Genomic DNA, 21,616 nt, shown 5'->3' with positions numbered 1-21,616 from the left:
CCACTGTTGACAGTAAGTTTAAAGCTCCGTGTCAAAATGTCCATCTGGGTGTTTAATTCTGCGGCTCTCTCTGTGTCTCCTCGGTGGCTGGGAGCTTCTCTTTTTCAACCTTGAGCGTCTCTTCTGGGTGTCACCTCCGTCGTGCTCTGCAGACACTCGTGTGAAAACTTGAAGGCAGTTCTTCTCTCTCTTTTTTTTAAAGGGATTACGAGAAGGTCAGGGTCGAATTAGGTTAGGACAGAATTATTACTAAGGATCCTTGGACATGGACTGTAGCTTGGATGGAAACAATCAAAATAATAATAATAACAATATTGGTTCACGTTGATTTATAATTCCAGCTCCTCTGGGCTTAGAAAAAGGCCCAGAAGCTGTCATGAATGTGTATGTGTGTCTTGATTTGTCCTTATTTCACATTAAGGCTTTGTCTTGTTGAGAGCCACTAAGGGATTAATAGTGTGAAGATGAAGTTGCTTTTGAGAGCATGTTTGTCTTTGCCTGTCCTTGTCTCTCTGGTAACCACACACTGTGTAGTCAAGCATGGCAATAACAATAAGCGCCATAATCAATTCCTTTTAAAGTTCAAGGAAAAGTCTGCATCATCTATCGCGTCAATTATCCTCAGATGGCGTTTTGAGCATGTTCTCGAAAAAAGAAAGCTTTGACTTTCATTACGTCCCGTCGTTTGCTCCGTTTGTTTCTCTATTTATGTCTTTTTGCCGATAGCGCACACGGCCCGCTGTCTCGTGAGTTATTGGGGTTCTGGAGAGGGAGCGCAATCAAACACTAAACTTTAGTAAACACCACTTTCCATTCAAGTGTTTTCAATTTAATGATACCTTTATAAGACGTCTGGCTCGGTTCTTGAAAAAATGAAGTGTGTGTGTGTGTAAGTACAAGTACAAACACAAACAGCCTAGGAGCCTTACTGGCGAGTTCTAATCATTAACAGAGGAAGGCGGCGGCGGCTCACCAGATCACAGACAATTAAAAGTTCTTACGCAGATGACTAATATTGCATCACAATGGCCGCCCCACCGTTGCCTCTAATATGTTTTCACTGGCAGCAGAAAGCAGAAAGAGATGTGTGAAACTGTCAGTAGAGTGAGGATAAATCCATTACTGGTGTGAATGAAAGGAGACTGTGTAATGTTTTAACACCTGCAGTTGATTTACATGACGCTGATATTGCTGGTTCAATACAACAGTTCCCCCTTAATCAAACGCCACCCTCTGCCTCGGCTACTTGGCATGAGGGGACACGGAAGAGATTCGAGAAACGATAGCAGGTTGGTTGTGTCTGTAACAGAAGATGAGAAACACACGGTTTTGGAGCCAGAGGTACCCGCAGAGGTTCAGGGAGAGAAACGACCGAAACTACAGGACAGCGATGAATGCACTGAGATCGAAAGAGAGGAAAGAACACAATCTCTCATCATTCACACCTTTATGGTAGTTTCTAAGCTTGCTGCAGACTGAAATCAGCAAAGCTGATTAGAAAGCAGCAGCATATTGCTTTCCCCCGGTGTAACAGAGGGAAATCCCACTTTCAGAGTGTTGCTGACTTCTGATCACATCCCTGGGAGAAGCGCTCCCCTGACTTCAAAGCTCTTACTGAAGTGGCGCTTGTAATTTCCAGTCTCCAGTGTGGGAGCAGAGCACAAATTAAGCCTCCAGAACTAATTAAAACCGCCATGATAAGTTGTCTGCTCGAGGCAAAGACACAAAACCTAATGACAATTGCCTCTGCAGCAGCGTCTCTCGATTTGTTTTGAGTACACAGAAGTGAGTGCTCAGTTTGAGTGCACACAGGCAAAGAGGAAGGCTTGAGTTCAAGCTGGGGAAACGCCAAGTCCAAGACAGGTTTATGCTCATATTCTAACTGTAACTGTCTAATTCTTGTTTTCACATGTGTGTGTGTGTGTTTAGGTCCACCAAAAGAAAAACATTCTTAGTATTTCATATAGAGATCACGTGGAAAGTAACGCACAGCTTTTCTCTTCCCACCGTTTAAAAATACAAAATTTATACATTTGTTTTGTACTTTAATTCCTGCAACTTTAATTTCAGCGAGCACCAGACTGCACGCGCATGTGTTTATGCAGTATTATACTACTATGAAAAGATGAAACTTTATTTGTTTCATTAACATTATCGTGAGCTTAAACCATCAGTACCAGCAGGTACGCTCTGCTTCTCTACTCACAGTGGGGGCTTTCCTTGGCACCGGCTCGCAGCAGAAGCTTAGCCATGGGCACATTATTGGTCATGATGGCGATATCAAGGGGCAAGAGCCCCTCGCTGTTAGGAGTGTTGAGATCCAGCTCCTCCAGACTGTACTGTGAGAGAAGGAGCTGTACCAGGTCCAACTCTTGATGTTCCACTGCCTCAAACAGCGCTTCATTACTCTGAAACTGTAATAATGAATGTTAAAAATGAATACAAATGAATAGGAAAGTTCTTTGCAGTGCAAACATGGGAAACACTATTTCTTCATGCTTTCTGTGTTGCTATACAGTAAGTAGATATTTGGGTGTGCAACGCCAATACCTGAGACTATCCAAGTCTACGTGTTTTCCCGGATTATTTTTAGATTACAATGTTCCTGGGCTTATTATTTTTTCCCTCTCCCTCGCTCTCTGACTTACTATGGTGGTTTTGCGCAGCCTCTCCTTGTCTCCTCCCCGTCCTGACACCACACTGTCCTCCAGAGCAGGGGGGTTGGTGCCCACGCGGAACTTTCCAGACAAATTGCGGTAAAGGCGGCGAGCAGCGCTCGGTGAGGACAGGCTGGCAGACTTGCGAGCCGAGACCGGCTGGTGGGCCTGGTCCCCTCTCATGGGCTGCGTCATTTTGGCCGAGTCAGCCCTATGGGAAAGATGGATGCATGGGAGACATGAGTGATAGGTGGGAGTAAGAAACAGAATCTGACATCTGGTACGATACATCACGCTGTAGGAGAAAGAGGGGAAAGAAAAGGTGCTGAGTACAAAATTCACTATGTGTTCGCTCCTCAAGTCTACCATAATATCTTACATCTTTGGAAAAGGTCACTGGAGTCATGACCAGTTGCCGCAGCAATCGAGGAACAAAACTCAAGGGAAGCAGAAAGAAGCATTTTAGTTTACACTTACAGGTTTATCGAGATTCTACTTTATAAAATCAGTTTCTGCTTATGGAAACCAGCACATAAACTTTGAGGGTGAAACTAATTTGTGCAGTGTTCATGCACAGCCGGCAGAAGGACCGGCGACCCCTGTACAGAATATAGGTCACATCAGTGGCAATGCATGCAACACTGATTGCTTAGAATGAGGGTTGCAAATTGGCTTGCAGACACACATCTGTGGGCAGGCTAAAGCAAAGTAATTAGTGCACTTTGTACGAGATTTGTCTATCAACTCAGAAGCTGATGCCGAGCTTCACTTTGCGGCCTAATTAACGCTAGGCTCTGTTATTATTACCCCGTGGGAGAGGGGGCTAAAACACCAACGATCGAAAGCATGGTGATACATTACACTGATTTGCCAGATGGGCACCATGTTGACATTATCAGCTCTTACTCGCAGGTGGTGCACAGTCATCCTAAACCGGCAATGCCAGCCTCGGTAGCCGGTTTGCCAACGCTGCTCTGCAATATCACACGTTAGTCAAAAAGATCACCATCTCTTGCTGATGGTTTCTTGGCATGACTGGTATGAAGATTATACTGTTCCCTCTCCATTCTGCCATGGGAACTATGTGGACGGCAGTGTGTTTCTGGGGGGAGTCTGGCATGTAGCGCTCACACACACTCAGCTGCTGAAGGAAATGTCATCAGGACTCTCCAGGCGCTGGTGATAAACTCTGTGTCGGGTCCCACCAAAGAGAAGTAGAGAGATAACTGAATTCCTCAAGGACGCCTTTTCAGCAGCCCTAGCTCCTGTTTAGTACACCTCTCCCGATATCTTATGAACTTGTTCCTCCTCTAATCATCTCCTCCCCGCTCCATCTAACACCTACCCTTCTTTCTATTGCTGTTTCACTCTTACTCTTTATCCCCGTACTGTTTATATTTCCCAGTATTTCCCAAATTCTCTCCACACTGTCGTCACCATGATTCAACACTTAATCAGCATGTTTATAAACAACTAATTATCCGCTAATTGTCCACGCTGATTATTAAATAAACAAGTAGGTTTCCATGTGAGGTGTAAGATAACAACTAAGCAAAAACTTAGTAAGTAGATGAGAAATTTAACTGTTGTCTTGCTTGGTTACCTCAAAAAAATGCTCACTTGTTGCCAGCCACACTGAGAAACATCATCAGATAAATACTGGCGATGTTCTTAAAAAGAAAATGGTACTGGTTGAGGAAACTACTGTAAATAAAGCTGTTAGTTTGGGCCATCTTGACACATGCCAAGAAGTCTCACACAAGCCAAGAACAGATTTGCAAAGGTGAGAACATCTGTAGGAAAAATGTTATTTATACTCCCGCTCCACAATGGACGTGTGAGCCCAAATGAGTGTGCATACATACACACACTAACCCTCCCCCCAACACACGCAGTTCGTACAACAGCTGACAGCGGCCTGCATTGTAGACTTTAAAGCGGGTCCAAGCCCCCGCAACAAGGCCTTTTTCACATGGCCAATACACCTAAAATACCCCCGATCCCCGTCCCTTCCCGCTCCGTCCCATCCATCTCCACTCCATCCCGTAATAGAGGCCTTATTTTAGACATCCTCGTGTTCCCGGCTGGGTCTAACCTATTCCAGGGTTCCAGATAAAGCGCGGCAGGTATTTGGAATAATTTTTCCATGGGCCTGGCCCGGAAGATAAAACAAGAGATATATTTGTAATGCGTGTGCTGGTATCCCATTTCAAAGAGAAAGCCCATTGGAATCCAGCCCCAGGCTTATTGTTATTTGCCTGAGATGGAACAGCCGACTTTTTTCTGTCGGCAGGATGGTGCCCCATCACTCTCTGACGACATTAGGGTGTGTGTAATGCGCTGTGTGTGTGTGTCCTGTGCTTTCAAAGGGATGTTGCATCCTACACATGAAATGGGGATGTCATTCCCCAATGACACAGCGCCCACACTAGAGAGAGAGATGAAACGTATAATGAATGGAGCCATTTAAAAATTATAAATAAATCAAATCAAATCCGAACAATTAAGTGTCACAGAAACAGAATCTATGATGAATGCATGTACGAACACCCTTAGAGAAACTACAGTACTGTGCAAAAGTCTTGAGCCATCTCTCATTTCAAAGAGCCAGACTTTGTTGTATGGCTTTCTGAGAGTCTTACAAAGTTTTTCTTTGGACATTGGCTGCTTTTTCACTCATTTTCAGTCCAGTCCTTGTGCCTGACCATTTTTAAACATTTTTATGTTTTTTTTACCTTCAGACAGCTACTTAACACTGACCCAACTCAAGGGATAAATCAGGATTATGTCCCACATAACAGACAACCTAGTGGGAAAAAGCATAATTTGTACTTGATGAAATAGGAAACAAGTTATCAAAGATCTGACATAGGACCTGAGAAATGCATCTGGTTCTTCAGAAGACCCATCTACTCTTCACAGTGGAAGGGTGGCTGTAAAGAAGCCACTCTTAAGAAAGGGAAGCAGGGAATAGGGGCTAAGGCAGTGGCGTACAAACCCAGGCCTCAAGGGCCGGTGTCCTGCAGGTTTTAGATGTGTCCTTGATCCAACACAGCTGATTTAAATGGCTAAATTACCTCCTCAACATGTCTTGAAGTTCTCCAGAGGCCTGGTAATGAACTAATCATTTGATTCAGGTGTGTAGATCCAGTGTGAGATCTAAAAAATTTCTGGTTCAATCTGTCACGAGTCTGTATGAAGGATGGCAGGAGAGAGGTACAACAGTGAGGGTCTAAAAGCCAGGTGTAAACACGGTAGAGGCTCAGTCATAGTTTAGGGCTCAGCCAGTGGTGTTGGAGATCTTTTCAAAGTTGATAAAATTATGAACTCAAACAGTACCATCAGAGGCAATAAAAGTTAGCCAGCATCCAAAGAAGAGCTTTAAATCTCCTTCAAGAAGCCTGGAAAACTACTCCTGAAGACAACTTACAGAAATGACAAGAAAGCTTCCTAAGAGAGTTCAGGCTGTGTTGAAGAATAAAGATGGTCAAACTAAATATTGCCTTTCAAGCTCATTAGAATTAGAATGCTGTATTTTTTAATAAACGACTGGACGAATTTCTCGTTTTTCCAAGCAAAATATCAAGAACTGTGGGGTATTTTGAGACTTTTGCACAGTAGTGTAATCATACTGAATACTGACGACCTGTCTATCAGTGACCTTAGTGTTGACTGAACATGAATGCACGTGTTTGGGCAGCTCAGATAAATGCTGAAAAAAATCACTAAAACAACGAGTAGCATATTAAAACTGAAAAACTGACAGTTAAAGTTGGTTAAAATCACACTGATGCTGTTTCTCTTATAAAGTGGTAAATGCCAGACATGTCCTCTATCTTAGCCGCACCTTAAAGACCTCTAGGGCCCTGCAGTATGGCCCAAGAGAACGGTTTCTCCGACAATAAACATGAAGAACCAGATGTGCAAACTCAGACTCACAACACACAAATAACCATGCTTGAACCTACTTGAACTCGAACAAATCCAGACAGCGACTATTGCACACAATTTCCTACTGTTTTACCAGTTTTTGGGAAGCAGGAAGCAGTTGTTCTGGGAAACCAAAAGTCTCAACCAAAAAGCCAAGCTCCATGCTTGGCTCTTGATCAGTGCCACATCAAATACACCGAGCATGCTGCTGTGAGACTCTATTAGGCCCACAAAAAAAATTAACACCCCCAAGTTGCAAACACACGTACATGCAGCATCCGCTTTATCAAACCATATCAAAAACAGCTTGGGCCTCCAGTCAGTGAGTCACATGTAAACAAAAACTTCACAAACACAGGGACACGGAGTCTAGACATTCACTTACTGTTTGACCGAAAGTCAAGATAGGAAAAACTATTATTTAAAGAAATGGTAAATAATTGTCAGTTAAAGCATTTGGGATTTTCTGAGCCAACCGCAAACACGCAAATACCAGCAGTGGTGTGCAGAAGGGCGTTTCACTGAACCTGGTAGCAGAATGGATAAACAGCAACTTCAATGAATCCATCCAACCCATCCTCTCAATAATAATAATAATATATTCTCTAGCAATCAATCCATCCGCAGCCACAACAGCTGTTCTTGTTCTGGTGGTTCAGTTTTGTCAGATTTGGGAATGAAAACATGTTCCCTCTCCCTCACCGTCACCAGCTTTGATTCCGACACATTTTTGCTGTTCCCCTCTCTTCCTTTGTTTCCCCGTCTTTCACACACAATTAGTTTGCCTCCTCTTCTTGTCACATGGTAACACGTTTTTGCCATTAGCTGCGCAAGTAACTCGGGGAAAAATTCAAAACAGTTGCTCGGATGTTTGTAACGAGGTAATGCACGAATAGTTAGGACAAATAGGAACGAGAATGCAAGAAGAAAAATGTTGTTGGCCAGTGCTTTGTATTCCTATAAACACAGATAATGTCAAGATAAACTGGAAACAGTGGAAAATATCTTTATATAACCACAATTTGCTATTGCAAAGTATGCATGTGCGTACATACGTGCCAGAAAAGGACATTACAGAGAGTGCTGCTCAAATTAGCTGCAGCAGCACAAAGGAGGATCTATTGACAGTGAGGAGCAGACTACATAATTACAGTAAAGCAAAGAGAACAGTACAAATATGGACAGTGCTGTTTAAAAGGTCTGCCCTTAAAAGAGGCCCGGTATGCTACCTAAGGAGCCATCAGTAACAATCATTTGTTTTCCTTTCTTTCTTAAAATCACCTTAACATCCCTCTCTATCTCCATCCACACCGTCTCACACTTCTCCTCTCGCCCCCTTTTCCCACTCAACCCATCAAGGCCATCCAGTCCCAGTGTCTTCACCTTCAGTCTCCAATCCCACTCGCTCAAACTCCTCACTATGGCTAGTCGACTCCTACGAGAGCACATTAATGTGATTCCTGTACTTCTAACTGAAATTACTACGTACTACTTGATGTGTATTACGGTGATTGTCTCAACAAAATAACTGGAGATGGATGGATGGGCAGAGAAAGATGCAGAAAAGGCAAGGAGCAGCAGCAGAAGGACGGCGCTCGGGGAAAACAAGGTGGCGGGGAGTGAGGGAGGTATACGGGCGAAAGGAGAAAGGCACACAAACTCGCACGCTCGCTCACACGCGCAAACACACACATACACAGAGTACGCTGGCTGCTCTAAATGTGGCTTGTAGAAGGAAATTCTGAAATCTGAGTCTTGGCACCAGACAGGCTGGAAGCAGCCAGGCTGCTAGAGGGAGAGCGAGAGAGAGAGAGAGAGAGAGAAAGTGGGGTCGGGTGGGAGGGAGGGTGGGCGGATTGGGAGGACGAGGGAGTATTGCTAGAATTGCCTTGGCTCTTATCAGCTTATAGGCAACATGAGGCCACTGCAACACTCAGCCACATGCAGCCCCTCGTGCATACCGCATGATTTTGCAGAAACAGAACAAGTCTACGACTCTGTTGGGTCAGAGTCTGTGTGTGAGGATTTACCGAGGGATGTATCAGGTGTGTGCATCCATTAAAAATAAAACACTTTTTTTTTTTACCGTAATTCTTAAGGCAGAGTCAAATGTGGGTGGAATATCATTCCTGATATGCATTCAAAAAGGGGTCAAGTGGCCTGTAAGCAGTGCACCCAAGATTTGTAGTATTTTAGAATGAAGTCATTGAGATGACAAACAGCACTGATAAGTGCAGAGTAAACATTGCTGTGTTTAATGAAGGGCTGCAGACAGCAACACTGAGTCTGGATTCTGCTGCGGATTCTGTTGTTTACATTAGAATAACACTGCAGCTTCAACTTTCCCGTTTTCATAATCTAGAGGCGCTACCTCATATATCACTGTTCCTGTAAAGTGGTATTTATTTGGTATTGTTAGCTCTGAGTGAGTCAGGGCTACATTCTCATAACCTATCTCGCACTGAGATAAAATCCGGGAAACTTGATTGTGATGAGCCCAAGTCTGTGCCGCTGACTGATACACGTCTGGTGTAAGAGTCAAACAATTACTGAGCAGAAAAACAATTCGCCACATGTAACTTACTTTCACATGTGTGCATATTTATTAAGCAGCCACAAAACCGTGCTTCATCCTCCCTCATTTTCTCTTTCTCATTTCTGCTTTTTCCCCTCTTTTTTACTCACTCTCTCTTCTCCTCCCTTGGGAGAGAGGCAGAGAAGGGCTAGGCGGTCTGCTGTATGTTTAACCTTTGAAGTGGGCCTGCTGTGCCGAGCAAGGCCTGCCACCTGTTGGCTCTGTGTGTGTGCATGTGTTATGTGTGTGTGTGTCTGTGTGTGTGTACGCAGAGGTAAATCTCTCTAATTTTGATGAGCAGAGACAACAGCAGAGTCACCATGGGGATGCGATGTGGCGGGCGGTGGCCGACGTTCTCAGGAGGGAAGAAGGAGGGGGGACTTGCAAGGTGGGATCACCCACACACAAACACACACAAAACCCCCTCCTCGATCAGAGGCTTGGTGACACTGTGTCTCCCACGGCGATCGTGGGTCCAGCCTGGGTGGCTCCAGACCTTCTGTATGTCTCTCAGTATGCATGTGTGTGTCTGAGTGTGTGTGTTTGTGTGTGACACCAATGGGGTCCCTGCCTGGGCCACCATATGCCACCCACCCAGCCAGAGAGAGGCTCTGGGCAGATGCAGGGGGGGGGGGGCCTCGGCGACTGAAGCCACCAGTTGGCTCATTCTCTCAGTCACACGCCGGCCGGGCGCCATGTTTAAAGTCCCACGGCTATTTATCTGGGCTAAGTTGGAGGGAGGTGGTTGTATGGGTGGGGGGACCATTCTTCTTACTGTGATAGATGCTTTGTAAAAAATGATAACACACATTCTCACACACATGTGCACTGTCCAAACTGGATGGACAGATGAATGATAGAGAGGATGGAAACACGTATGACATCATTGTGAGTGTCCGTGTGGGTGTGTTTGAGAAAATCACACATATATTATTATTATTGTCCTTTATTATCCAGGTGAAAGTCTCATTCGAGATTTAAATCTCATTTCCAAGAGAGAAATGGCCATGTGCAAAAACAAACAAAAATATTAAACGCTGCACTGTACGCACGCACACACACACAACCACATGCAAAGACATTTCCGTGACTACACAGTGTACTGTCAAGTGAACACAGACTCTAACTCAGAGCTTCAATGATCGATGCCTCATTCATAAAAAGAGTTTGATATTCTTATTTTGGAGTTTAATAACATTTGAGACTGACAGCAGGCGTGGTTATATAGATTAGCTCAAGTGTGAAAAGACTCACTTATCCAGAGTTTGTTTGATACTATTTTACAACTTTATTAATAAATCCAAAACCTATTTTATCATCCAATCTCTGCAACAGTGCTGGTTTATGATATCTGAGCAGAAAAATGCTGGAACTTAAATTCCAAAGGATTTCTGTAATACAGATCAGCTTAATCTTTAAATGGTTTAATAATTTAATTAAGTAATTATTGGTACTTTAAGGGTTCCACTCAAAATTTCAAATTTCACTTCAATAATATGCAGTTAACATAATCAACTATGACTTTGTGGTATCACTTTGTGGGTGAAGTAATTTAGCTGCAGCTTGAACTTCATGGGAACTTGAAACCCACAATTTCGTTGTACATGTACAACAACAATAACGGGTTATTCTCTTCTATGACATCCGATTCTAATCACAGACTTTCGTTTACAGTTTCTCATTTAACGTTTCACATTCAGTTTTTCTTGAGAATGGCTCGGCTAAAATGAATTAGCTGAAAAAAAAAGAAAGTGAGGGATTTATATCCAACAGAGAAATTCAAATAAAATAAAGAAAATTTTAGTTTTCATTTCAGATGCGAGAGCACCTAACCTAATTTCCTGTAATTTACAGCAATGATAGTTTCCCACTTTGTTTCACCACGTGTGTGTCTGTGTGTGTGTAAATGACACATTTCCTCTACATGCACAGCAGAGAGTATTTAAACTAAAGGAAAAAATGCCAAGCAAAACAAACAAAAAACCCCACTGTAAGCCAAAACATGAAAGTCACTCATCCAAAGAAAAAAGGCTGAAGTCGCCACTGTACAAGTGGTTCTTTGGCAATATACCACTAAGATTAAACAGATCTGACGCCTGGCTGTTGAGAACAGTGAATATCACACAAACAGAGGAGTTTCCTTTGTTTATTTTTCAGATTAATCTATTTGATAGAGGAGGCACAACATGTTTGTGTGAAACGGCAAGTTTGGTTGTGAAACAACGCCACGATGCCACAAGCCGCATCATTCACATTCCACAGCGTGTCCTCTCTCCCGTCTTCCTCGCCTCACCTCCAACCAATCACAGCAGATGGCCGCCCCTCCCTGAGCCTGGTTCTGCCAGAGTTTTCTTCCTGTTAAAGGGAGTTTTTCCTTCCCACAGTCGCCAAGCGCTTGCTCATAGGGGGTTGTCTGATTGTTGGGGTTTTCTCTGGAGGTGGAACGCTAAACTGTGCATAGCAGGAACATTATTAAATAACAATATAAACATTGTGATCATTTAACGGAGACAAAAATCTGATGATGTGAGAGAAACTTGGCTACTGCTAACTGAGAGAGAGCTGGAAAATGAAAAGGAGAAAAAAAAGCTAAGAACAGATCCACCGATTTGTAAGCAAATTCGACTCTTTCCTGATTTTCAGAGTGCAAATTATTTTCCAAGACTACTTTAAATGAGGGGGTATAGTTCCTCAAGACTTGGCTGATTGCATCATTTTATTAGCCATGCGTGATTCTACTCTAACTCTCTGCACACGTATGCACAAGGAGAAACAAACACACTGACGCTACACATTTCTCTCGCGCTCCATCCAAGCACTCAGTCCAGTTTTTAGATCTTTTCACCACTCTCTCTCCCTGTCTCTTTCCATCATCTTTTCAATCTGTCTTTTCATCTACTTCAGTCTCAATCAGTCAACCTCTCTCCAGTTTTCTTCTCTCTCCTTCTCTTCTTACCTATTTCAGTCTTCTCTGACTTTCCCAACTTCTCCGTTTAAGTCTCACTCCCTCCTTCCCATTACTATCCATCCCTACTCCAGTCTTTCTGTGCCTGTGTGCTGAGTTGAGGTTTGGAGTGGAAACTAGAGTATCAAGTCCGAGACACACAGGACAAGAGGGAGCCAGCCTCATAAATCTCCCTTAGCGCAGCCCACAGCATCCAGTTGGGATTGTGTATGAGTGTGCTGCTGGTGCGCCCACGGCTGAGGCTGGACATATATGTTTATATGTATTTGACACAACATTGTTAATCTGCTCAAGTGCATTTTTTCGCAAGCGTGTCTTTTTCTTTTGCGCGCTTTGTGCAAGTGTCCGTGTTTATGTGCGAGAGTGAATGTGTAAGCAACCTGGGACTTATTCAAAAGCAGAGGTTAGCAGAAATCCTGCACCCGCATGTGGACCAGAATCTGTAGCCCCATCCCGCCAACAACTCAACTTCAACAAATGAACATTGTGGCTCAATATTCAGAGAAAATTATTTCACACATTAAAAATACTGTACAAAAGTCACTCGCCTTTTTTCAACTTGTTTCCCCTTATTGATTTCTTTTTATGCTCAAGCAAATAGTATATATTTTTGGTGCCATCTTAAAAAAGAAAGGAAAAATATCATAAACAGAATTTCATTTCATTTTCCTTCTGCAGTTCTGTTAAAAGTACATCAGGTTGGGGTCTGGACTTCGACTGGGCAACTGTAACCATGATTCTTTTCTTTTTCAGCCATTCTGTTGCAGATTTGCCGCTGTGCTTGTGAGCACTGTCTCTTTACATGACCCGGTTTCAGCTAAGCTCTACATTTCGGGCAGATGGCCTCACATTTGAGGTTCAAGGTCGACTCAATGACTACAAGGTGTCCCGGCCCTGAGCCGAAGTCATCACTCCTCCACCACCGTGCTTGACAGTTGGTCTGCGGTATTTAGGTGAAATGTCGTGTTTGGTTTTCAGCAGATGTGGCGCTGTGCATTATGGCCGAACATCTCCACTTTGGTCTCATCTTTCTAAATGCCGTTGTTCCAGAAGTCTTGTGGTTTGTTCAGTTACAACTTTTCAAGCCCAAGCTGTGCTGCCATGTTCTTTTTAAAGAGAAGAAGCTTTCTCCTGGCAACCCTGTCAAACAAGCCACACTTGCTCAGCTATTTTCTAATTGCACCGTCATGAAATTTAACATGCTAAGTGAGGCCTGTGGAGTCTGACATGTAGCTGTTTGTTTTCTGGGGGATTTCTCTGAGAATTGGATGGTCTGACCTTGGGGTGAATTTGCTGGGGCTTGGAGTCCTCTTGAATATTACTGCAGAATGATGGACTTCTATAACCTTTCCCAGATTGATGGGCAGCAATCACCACTTCTTTAAGATCACTGCAAACTGGCAAAACCTTTACTTTTATCAAGGTGCTGATGACCAATTAACCAAGTCATCTGATGGCTGTACTCTTAACTCCTGTGGAAGCAGTAAACCTGTGTAAAGCTTTACTTTGATGCTGATGGCTGGTCACTTGCAAACACTTCAGGCTTTAGTTGCCTAGGTAACAATTTGTATGTCAATTAACAGTATCTCGCATTTTCATTAGTAGTCACTTCAATCGCAGATCTGGAAGCTTCTCTGGACCGTCTTACTCGGGTCCCACCTCTCCAGCGGTTCTTTTGCCCATAGTCGCTTGAAGTTGCTCAACATTTCTCGCTCTCTCTGGTCATTGCTGCAAATCACTTTGTGGGACGCAGCTTAAGGGTATACTTAGCTTTTTTTGAGCTTGACTCTAGGCTCTATAATAGCTTCAACTATATGTGTGCAGTCCACACAGGGTTTAGCATAATTAGTTTCCACGTGTCAAAAGCTTTTCAGTGTTTAAAACAATTTAATTCGGTCACAGTGCAGGAATAAAGCGTCACACATTCCAACAGAAGCAGGAGTCCACCCCACTCAGCAGTGATTTTTAACAGATCTTTAACATGTTCCGATCAAAATTTCTAAAGAGAAAAATCACAGGCATTTATAACCTCCTCATTAGTCTGTTTCGTTTGAACTGACAGCTCTCGGCCGCAGAAGAAAGGAGAAAAATTTACAGAGAGAACAAAAAAAAGAAAAAAGCGGGGAATAATAAATCAAATTAGAACCAAATGTGGCAAGTGGCACACTGTCCAAAACCACTTTACACCCGGGCCCCCTGAGCATTGTCCTCCTTTTACCACTAAGACTTTGGTGATTTCTTAGTGCTCTTTTTTTATTCCCTTTGTACACATTTCATAAGGATTAACACTTGGTAGCTCCCATTCACCCCTACACACCCAAAACAGCGCTAAGTATTACAATATGTGTTTGCTCATGTATGTGTGTGAGCATGAATACGAAGGAGATATTTGAGTTAATATATTGACCGAGGGATAGGGCAGGCCAGTTTCTCTGCTAACATCAAAGTTAAGACGTCATCCTCAGAGTGCCGTCAGCTTGGAGTGATTCCTGAAGACACGGTGGCACCAGGCAGAGCGGAGGGCCTTCAGGGGATTGAGAGAATTTAAGCCTTCTAGTGCACGCTGACTAAAAACACAAGACAATCAAACACTTTCTGGTGTCGTACCAACTGCGCTCCTTCCTTTTCCAACTTTAATTTGTGAAGTGGATATAGTTTGATTACCAAACGTGGATGTTTAAGCACTTATGTATAGAGTTTCCTCGCCACGAGTACTGCAGGGGAAATGTTTTGGGAAATAAAAACTGCTTGGCTGATAGACATGGCTGCTTCTCTATTGCACTCAAGGGTTTTGGTGAAGGGTTAGAACTGCCTCTCTGTCACTATTAGAGAATAAAGTAATGAAGACTTACTTGCCGGCCTAGTGTTGCATCAGAAGCAGTATCCCTTTACAGCTCCAGTATTAACTCTCAGACTCTACCAGATGTCTCCTGTGTTCACGTAATGCACAAAAAACAAGATAGCAAATACGCACACCAGTGCTAATCAAGACGTCCCCATGCGTTCTCAGAGGTCCGAAGCCTGAGTTTGAATGCTGATCTCATTACATGAAACTTTGTTCCTGTTTAATATTGTAACCATTGCAACCATATACATTTTTTTTAAATAACAAAAAGCAGTCGAGTAAAATAAGTAAAAACATCTTTTTATCTAAATAACAGATTTCCCCAAAGCCACTGTTTTTAACATTCTGGTTTCCATTGTATTTGCAGTGACTAGTAAAAGAAAATCAAATCAATCTTTGGCAATCATAATTTGTAACAGCTACCCTCCTATTTTGCCTTTAATACTTCTTAAAACTCTCACTCTCCACCCTCCTTCCACTATTTTCTCCACCCACATCCCCAGAGCCCATTTACTATGATTACCAATAACAATAACACTGCCATTATCTTTTACTATTGCATTTTCCCAAGGCTCTGCCAGCCTTTACAGACTTTAAGCTACAAAACGGCTCCCGTTTCAAGCTTGTATATGGGTTGCCTTGGCTCAGAATTCCCTTAATAGTCGCAGTTTGTTTGGGTATCTGACGTGAATCGACATAAATGGCAATGGTCCACTAAATAAGATAGTAAAGCTTTAAGCCACCTGAGCCAGCCTTACTCCAGAGTGCTGCTGGCTGCTTTCCAGCTTAGTGTTTTATACAACCTTTGTTTCACTTTATAGTTAGATGTTTTATTTTAAGGAGTGAAAGCAGGGAGCAATGAGCAGAAAAACATAATGAAGCCTTAATTTAAGAGCATACTTTTGTGGGTAAAATCCTACATATTACACATTTCACATTGATTACGGGGACACACATTCCAGGGAATTTGCAATTGTTTTACTGCGTCTGGTTAAGAACACACAAGATTCTTCACTGATTAGTAAGGCTTGGAAAAATGGAAAACAATTAGACTGCTGAGCTCTAATGGAAGATCAGCATGCAAAACATACAAAACGCCTTAAGGTCCGAAAATTATACAGTACCGTGCTAAAGTCTCAAGCCTCCCCTCCTCTCTTCTTTTAGCTGGTCCCTTTAGGGTTCATCGCAGCAGATCATCTCCCTCCATCTAACCCTATCCTTGCACCCTAACCTTTATTTCTTTATATTTTTCTAAGAAAAGTGGAAAATTGTAAAGTGCACACATACGTTGAAATAAAAAAATATAAAGGAACTTGCAAGTCATTATTTTGTATGGCCATCTGTATTCTTCAACACAGCCTGAACTCTATTAGGCAGATCTGGGGGTAATTTCTTTAAGTAGTCTTCAGGAATAGTTCTCCAGGCGTCTTGAAGGACATTCAAAGCTCTTCTTTGGATGTTTCTGCCTTTTGTTTTGTTCTCTGTCAAGATGATCCTGCACTGTCTCAATAATATTGAGGTTCAGGCTCTGGGGAGGCCAGTCCATGACGGATAGTGCTCCATTGTGTGTTTTTCTATTCTAGCATGCTTTTACTGCATTGGCAGTGTTTGGGGTCATAGTCATTCTGAAAAATGAAGCTGTTGCCAATCAGACACTTTCTAGACTATACTGGAGGTGACTGGTGTGATTTGGTGCTCCAAAAATCAAACTGAATTGAATTAAATTGAGTGGTGTATTAAAATGTGACGGTATTTTTTTGGCATTCATAATTCCATCAGTTTTGACAAGCTCTCCAACACTACTGGCTGAATTGCATCCCTAACCCATGTCGGAGTCCTCACTTTAGACGCTCATTGCTGTACCTCTGTTCTGGCTTTCTCAATCCACAGTGACGAGGATTTGAGCCAAAAGTTTCAAATTTGGATTTATCACTCCATCACACCTGTTGATTTTTAGTCTAGTTCTTGTTTAATTCGGCATACCTCAGACTTTTATCCCTGTTTTCACTTCCTTAAGAATCACTTTTTGACAGCCAGACTTCCACTTAAGACCATTTCTAATGAGCAGTTGATTGATCAGCTGAAGGGGCATCTCTTAAGCCCTCTCTCAGTTCTCTTTATCCTATTTCTCAAGCACATGACTCCATCGTGTTCATCGGCTTTAGATAGCTTTTAAGGGTTGCTATTTCTTCTTTTGGCTCACAATTATCCAGTTTCATTACATTTTTAGGACACATTCCACGCTATGCCAAAATATATTTAGATTTCTGTGTTTGTATAGACAGAACAAAGGTTCAACTCTTGATTTGGGTGTCTTCTTTAATCCTTAAATAATTCATAGGTCTGTGTTAAGTGGCTTAGCAAAAAACCTCAAAATCATCTAAAAATTGTTGGGTATAAGAACTGGACTGAAAATACGTGGAAAAAGTAGCCAATGCCCAAAGAAAAGCTTTGAAAGCCTGGAGAACTACAGACCAGACCAAGCCTGGTTTCTTCAAAGCAAATTATAAAGACATGAGGGGTGACTCAAGAATGTTGCACAGTACTGTATATATGGAAGAACTTTCATGACTAATTGCAACTCATCACTGCGAACTCCGCTAGGCAACATGGCATGAAACCACATAACATCACATACTTAACAAGTATACTGCTTAATCATGAATATTTCTGTGATGACATTTATCCCTGAGAAGCTCTCATTAACAATGATTAAAGCAAGACAGATTGTTTAGACTACAGGAAGCGCTGTAAATGTTGAACACTTTCAAATATGCAACTGACTGACACACATGTTTTCCTTTGGAGTCTGTTGATCACTATGCATTCCAGAGACGCTTTTTTGGCCCTGTCAAAGTTGGACCAACCTTGTTTCACCTCCCAGTAGCATGACTCAGGCCTCAACCTTGAATCTCTCCCCCTGGGGACCCCTTATTTATGATGTCACAAAAGGCCAGTCACACTCCTGTAACAGTGGCACGGCCCGCAAAAAGTCAAAATCCAGCTGTAGTCAAGCCCCCCCTCATCCCTCTTGTAAATGAGCATGTCCAATCTACCCACTGAGTTTCATTAAAACCAGACCACATCAATCAGGGCCTGAACTTTAAAGGCCAGGTCCCTTCTCAAGCAGCATGGAAGAAAAACATGGAGCTGTTAAAGTAAAAGACCTCACACTGCACATACACTCTAACGCTCATTCACTTAACACCACATTTCTGCTGGCGGACCACACATCGCAATACTAGTCCGAGACCACACAGTTGGTCTCATAAGGCCAACAAAAGACCTCGTAAGACCTCACACCAGGCCCTAGCATGATTCGATAGGACCTCAGAAATTTAACACACCTGTAACTCCACAAAATGTAAAGTAACTGCCGAATAGCTACTGTAGTCCCTGCACAGTAATCATCAACCTAGAAAAATCTGGTGATTGGGGATTTTTTTACTTGACAAAATTGAGTGCAAAGGAAGTGTAAGGTCCTCTTAAACCCGTGCTTGTGCTCCCAAATGTAGGGAAAGCACAAAGGAAGAGCCAAGAATACATAGCAGGAAACTCAGGAGGCATGTCAGATGGACGAAAGGCAGGATCAATGGGCAGATAAATGAGTGTAAGCCAGGCAACAAGAGGGGAGACTGGGAAGGATTCCCATGGGTGGGGACTGGAAGGCAGCCTCGCAATGGAAAGCTTTCAAACTCCTTTCATCGGGTGCCTGAAGACTGGAGCTTTACAAGAGCAAGATGAGCCGGCGCCACTGGAGCATCTTGGCGCTCTTCAACGAAACCCAGACGCAGAGACAGAACAGGACCCTATCACCACTTTGCCCACCCCTTGCTCCCACCCCAGCCCCCCCAGTTTTCATCAACCTGAGACTTGACTTTGTAAACAGACATGACTCATTGCAGTTGTCTCTCTTTTATTGCATGTTATTTTTATTCAAAATCATACCTGTGACAACACTTAATATTTCATGTTACTAAATATTCTTTGCAGTGTGATGTGTGTTTAGACCTTTTGCTACCGCTTCTTGCAATTTTTCATAATTTTTAACAGAAGGTTAAAAAAACAGAAGTACAACCTTTGACTTTTAGTGAAAGCATGTGAGTACAGAAATTGTGAGACGGTCTTACCAGTCGACACTAAGAGATCGTCTCCTGTAGGATGGAGGCCTTTCTGATGAAGTCTTCTCTGCCTTCGCTGGTCGCTCTTTGAGGGATAGACGATGAGTAAATTTGGAGATTCCCGACTCTGACCTGAGCAACAGAAAAATTATAAAAGAATAAGACTCAGTAGGACCGATTTAGACAAAGATCTTGGCCTACTTGCTGGGAAGTCTTAAGAAATCTTTTCTCTTCCTTGACATGTATTATACATTCTTACACAGAAGTTCAGAAGCACTTAATATACTGCCAGGGTCAGCTTGCCCTGGTGCTTCACTGTTAACAACACCTTTTACTCAGCACTTAATATAAAAAAAATGGCTAATAAGAAACAAGCACAGGGACTGACATATAGCTGGTTTGCCAGAAAGTGTTCAGCAGAAGTTAAATACTGGCAGAGAGCATGAATATCTGAGAAAGATCGATTCACTCATGCCTCAGACTAAACTAGTTTTGCAGAAAGCGCACAATACTCAGTGGGAATGTAGTCCATGAAGTTGACAAACAGCGTAACAATGCTTCAGCTCCCAGAGGAAACATTAGGTTTCAGGGAAAGCCGCATACTTCCTGCCTCATTTTCTCGAAATCTTTTTCCACACGAAAAAAAAGTCAAACACATTTTAATATCCTCTACTGGGCTGCCAATGTCCCAGTTCAACTTTTTACTCAAAATTAAAAACAGGAAATGTAATATTTATTCCATTCCAGCCCGGACACATTTGATGAGACTCAACATTGCAATATTGCTGCGGTAACACTGGGGACTAATCAGAATGTAATATTATTCTCTATCAAAGAGCCAGGCTTGTAGAGGAACACCGCTGGAGGAGCATGTCATGTAAAAATTCTCAACAATTATTAAGCAAACTTTTAGATCAACATGGCCAAAATGGACAACGATCCAAAGATAATTTTAAGGCAATTCAAAACCCTGCAGAAAAAAAAAATACAGATGAGACAGGATTACATAGATGATGCCCAGGCGTTGTGCAGGATTATCCCCTTTCCCAATCTCACACACATGCTTTTTCCATTTCATTATGAAATGGTAAAACAATAATAATGACTCATACATATTCACACACGTACATAGATCTCCTCTCAACCTGAGCCAAAAAGCATTTTAGTCTCCATGGTGAGCTCTGTTGGAGACAAACTACATGAATGGTTAGATCAAGATTTGTGCAGATGACTGAGGCGCTTCTTGCCACTCAAAAACAAGACTTGCATCTGCCATCACTCTTGTGGATTTATGTGAGATGCTTCAGAAATTACTGTGAGCATAAGGCTTTGATAAAAGAAAAGATTAATAAAAGCATATACAACAGTTCATGGCATTACCAGATTGCTGAAAAGTGAGACGTGATATGGATGAATGAGAGTGCGCTGATTCACCCCGTTTCACCTAATTAAATTGCTTGAATGGCATAAGATCACGTGCATTTTTATTTATTTATTTACTTTTGATGAAGATGTCTGAGAGGCTTTTGAATGAGTAATTTGTATGATTTTGCCCAGGAGACCGCTTTGTTGTACAAAGGAGACAGAAGGTCTGAGTGTATCCTGACAAGTGTAATGCTTCTATGAGGGAGGACTCAGATCTAAGAGAATGATTATTTAAAAACATGAAATTTGGATCCAGACCTTTATTGCATCACAGACCTTTACATATTCCCCATTGTTGCAAATGAAAGACTGATGTGAGCTTGAAAATTCAATTCAGTGAAACATTACATGATAACCTGCCTCTGACTTTTTCTTCTGATTTCTTTCTTCTTTTTTAAAGTTATAATAAGAGAGACTTTTAGTTTAAAAACAGAACAGCAACTTAAAAATAAATGAAATACAGCGACACTGTTGTTAACATGCTAACCAGCTGGTAGTAACATAAAACTCAATTCAGATTTCAAACTGAGACAACTAGAATTTGACCGATATAAGATTTCAAGACCAAGTCCAATAGTTTGGTGATTTAAATCAAATAGCGCAACCTTTTTTTTCTTTCAGACACACCAAACATAAACAGATTTACCTATGTGAATTATTATTTGATAAGTGTTATGTGTTATGCAGTTTCATGAATAATGCATGACTTTATTGTAACAAGTTGTTCAAGAATCAACTATGCTTTGTCTGACTATTGTTGCTTTTGGTGTTCTTGTTGACAAATAGGGAAGTTGCAGTGTGCCCTCTGGTGGACAAACTATGTAACGTCAACACTCATAAAATGGTTGAAGGGTGTTTCACCTATCTCCTCTTTAGTTTTTACAAATATTGTCATTGACTGTTATAAATGCTAATGCCAATATTTCAGCAAACAAAGCTAATTGCCTGACCCCCGCCTTTATAAACTATATTGACAGAAGTTTCCACGTGTTTGCCTTCACACACATATGAACTTGAGTGACATTCTATTCTTAATCTATAAGGTTTAATATGATGTTGATCCACGTTTGGCATATAACCAATGTTTAGGAGTTTGTT

At 42.2% G+C, this 21,616-nt stretch overlaps 1 protein-coding gene across 1 annotated transcript in view; it reads right to left on the bottom strand.

Annotated features, from left to right (window-relative positions):
- The window catches only part of LOC116319833 (ankyrin repeat and fibronectin type-III domain-containing protein 1), a 155,988-nt gene that overhangs the window by 24,563 nt on the left and 109,809 nt on the right, over positions 1–21,616 (bottom strand). The window contains exons 6-8 of the mRNA XM_031739275.2: positions 19,103–19,225; positions 2,649–2,868; positions 2,207–2,414 (exon numbers count right to left, since the gene is read on the bottom strand). Coding sequence (XP_031595135.2) covers positions 2,207–2,414; positions 2,649–2,868; positions 19,103–19,225 — 551 coding nt within the window. The remainder of the gene's footprint in view (positions 1–2,206; positions 2,415–2,648; positions 2,869–19,102; positions 19,226–21,616) is intronic.

This window comes from Oreochromis aureus, linkage group 8, assembly GCF_013358895.1.
Source record: "Oreochromis aureus strain Israel breed Guangdong linkage group 8, ZZ_aureus, whole genome shotgun sequence".
Lineage (NCBI taxonomy): Eukaryota > Metazoa > Chordata > Actinopteri > Cichliformes > Cichlidae > Oreochromis > Oreochromis aureus.
The sequence above is the reverse complement of the archived record's forward strand: the minus strand, read 5'-3'. Positions and strand labels throughout refer to the sequence as shown.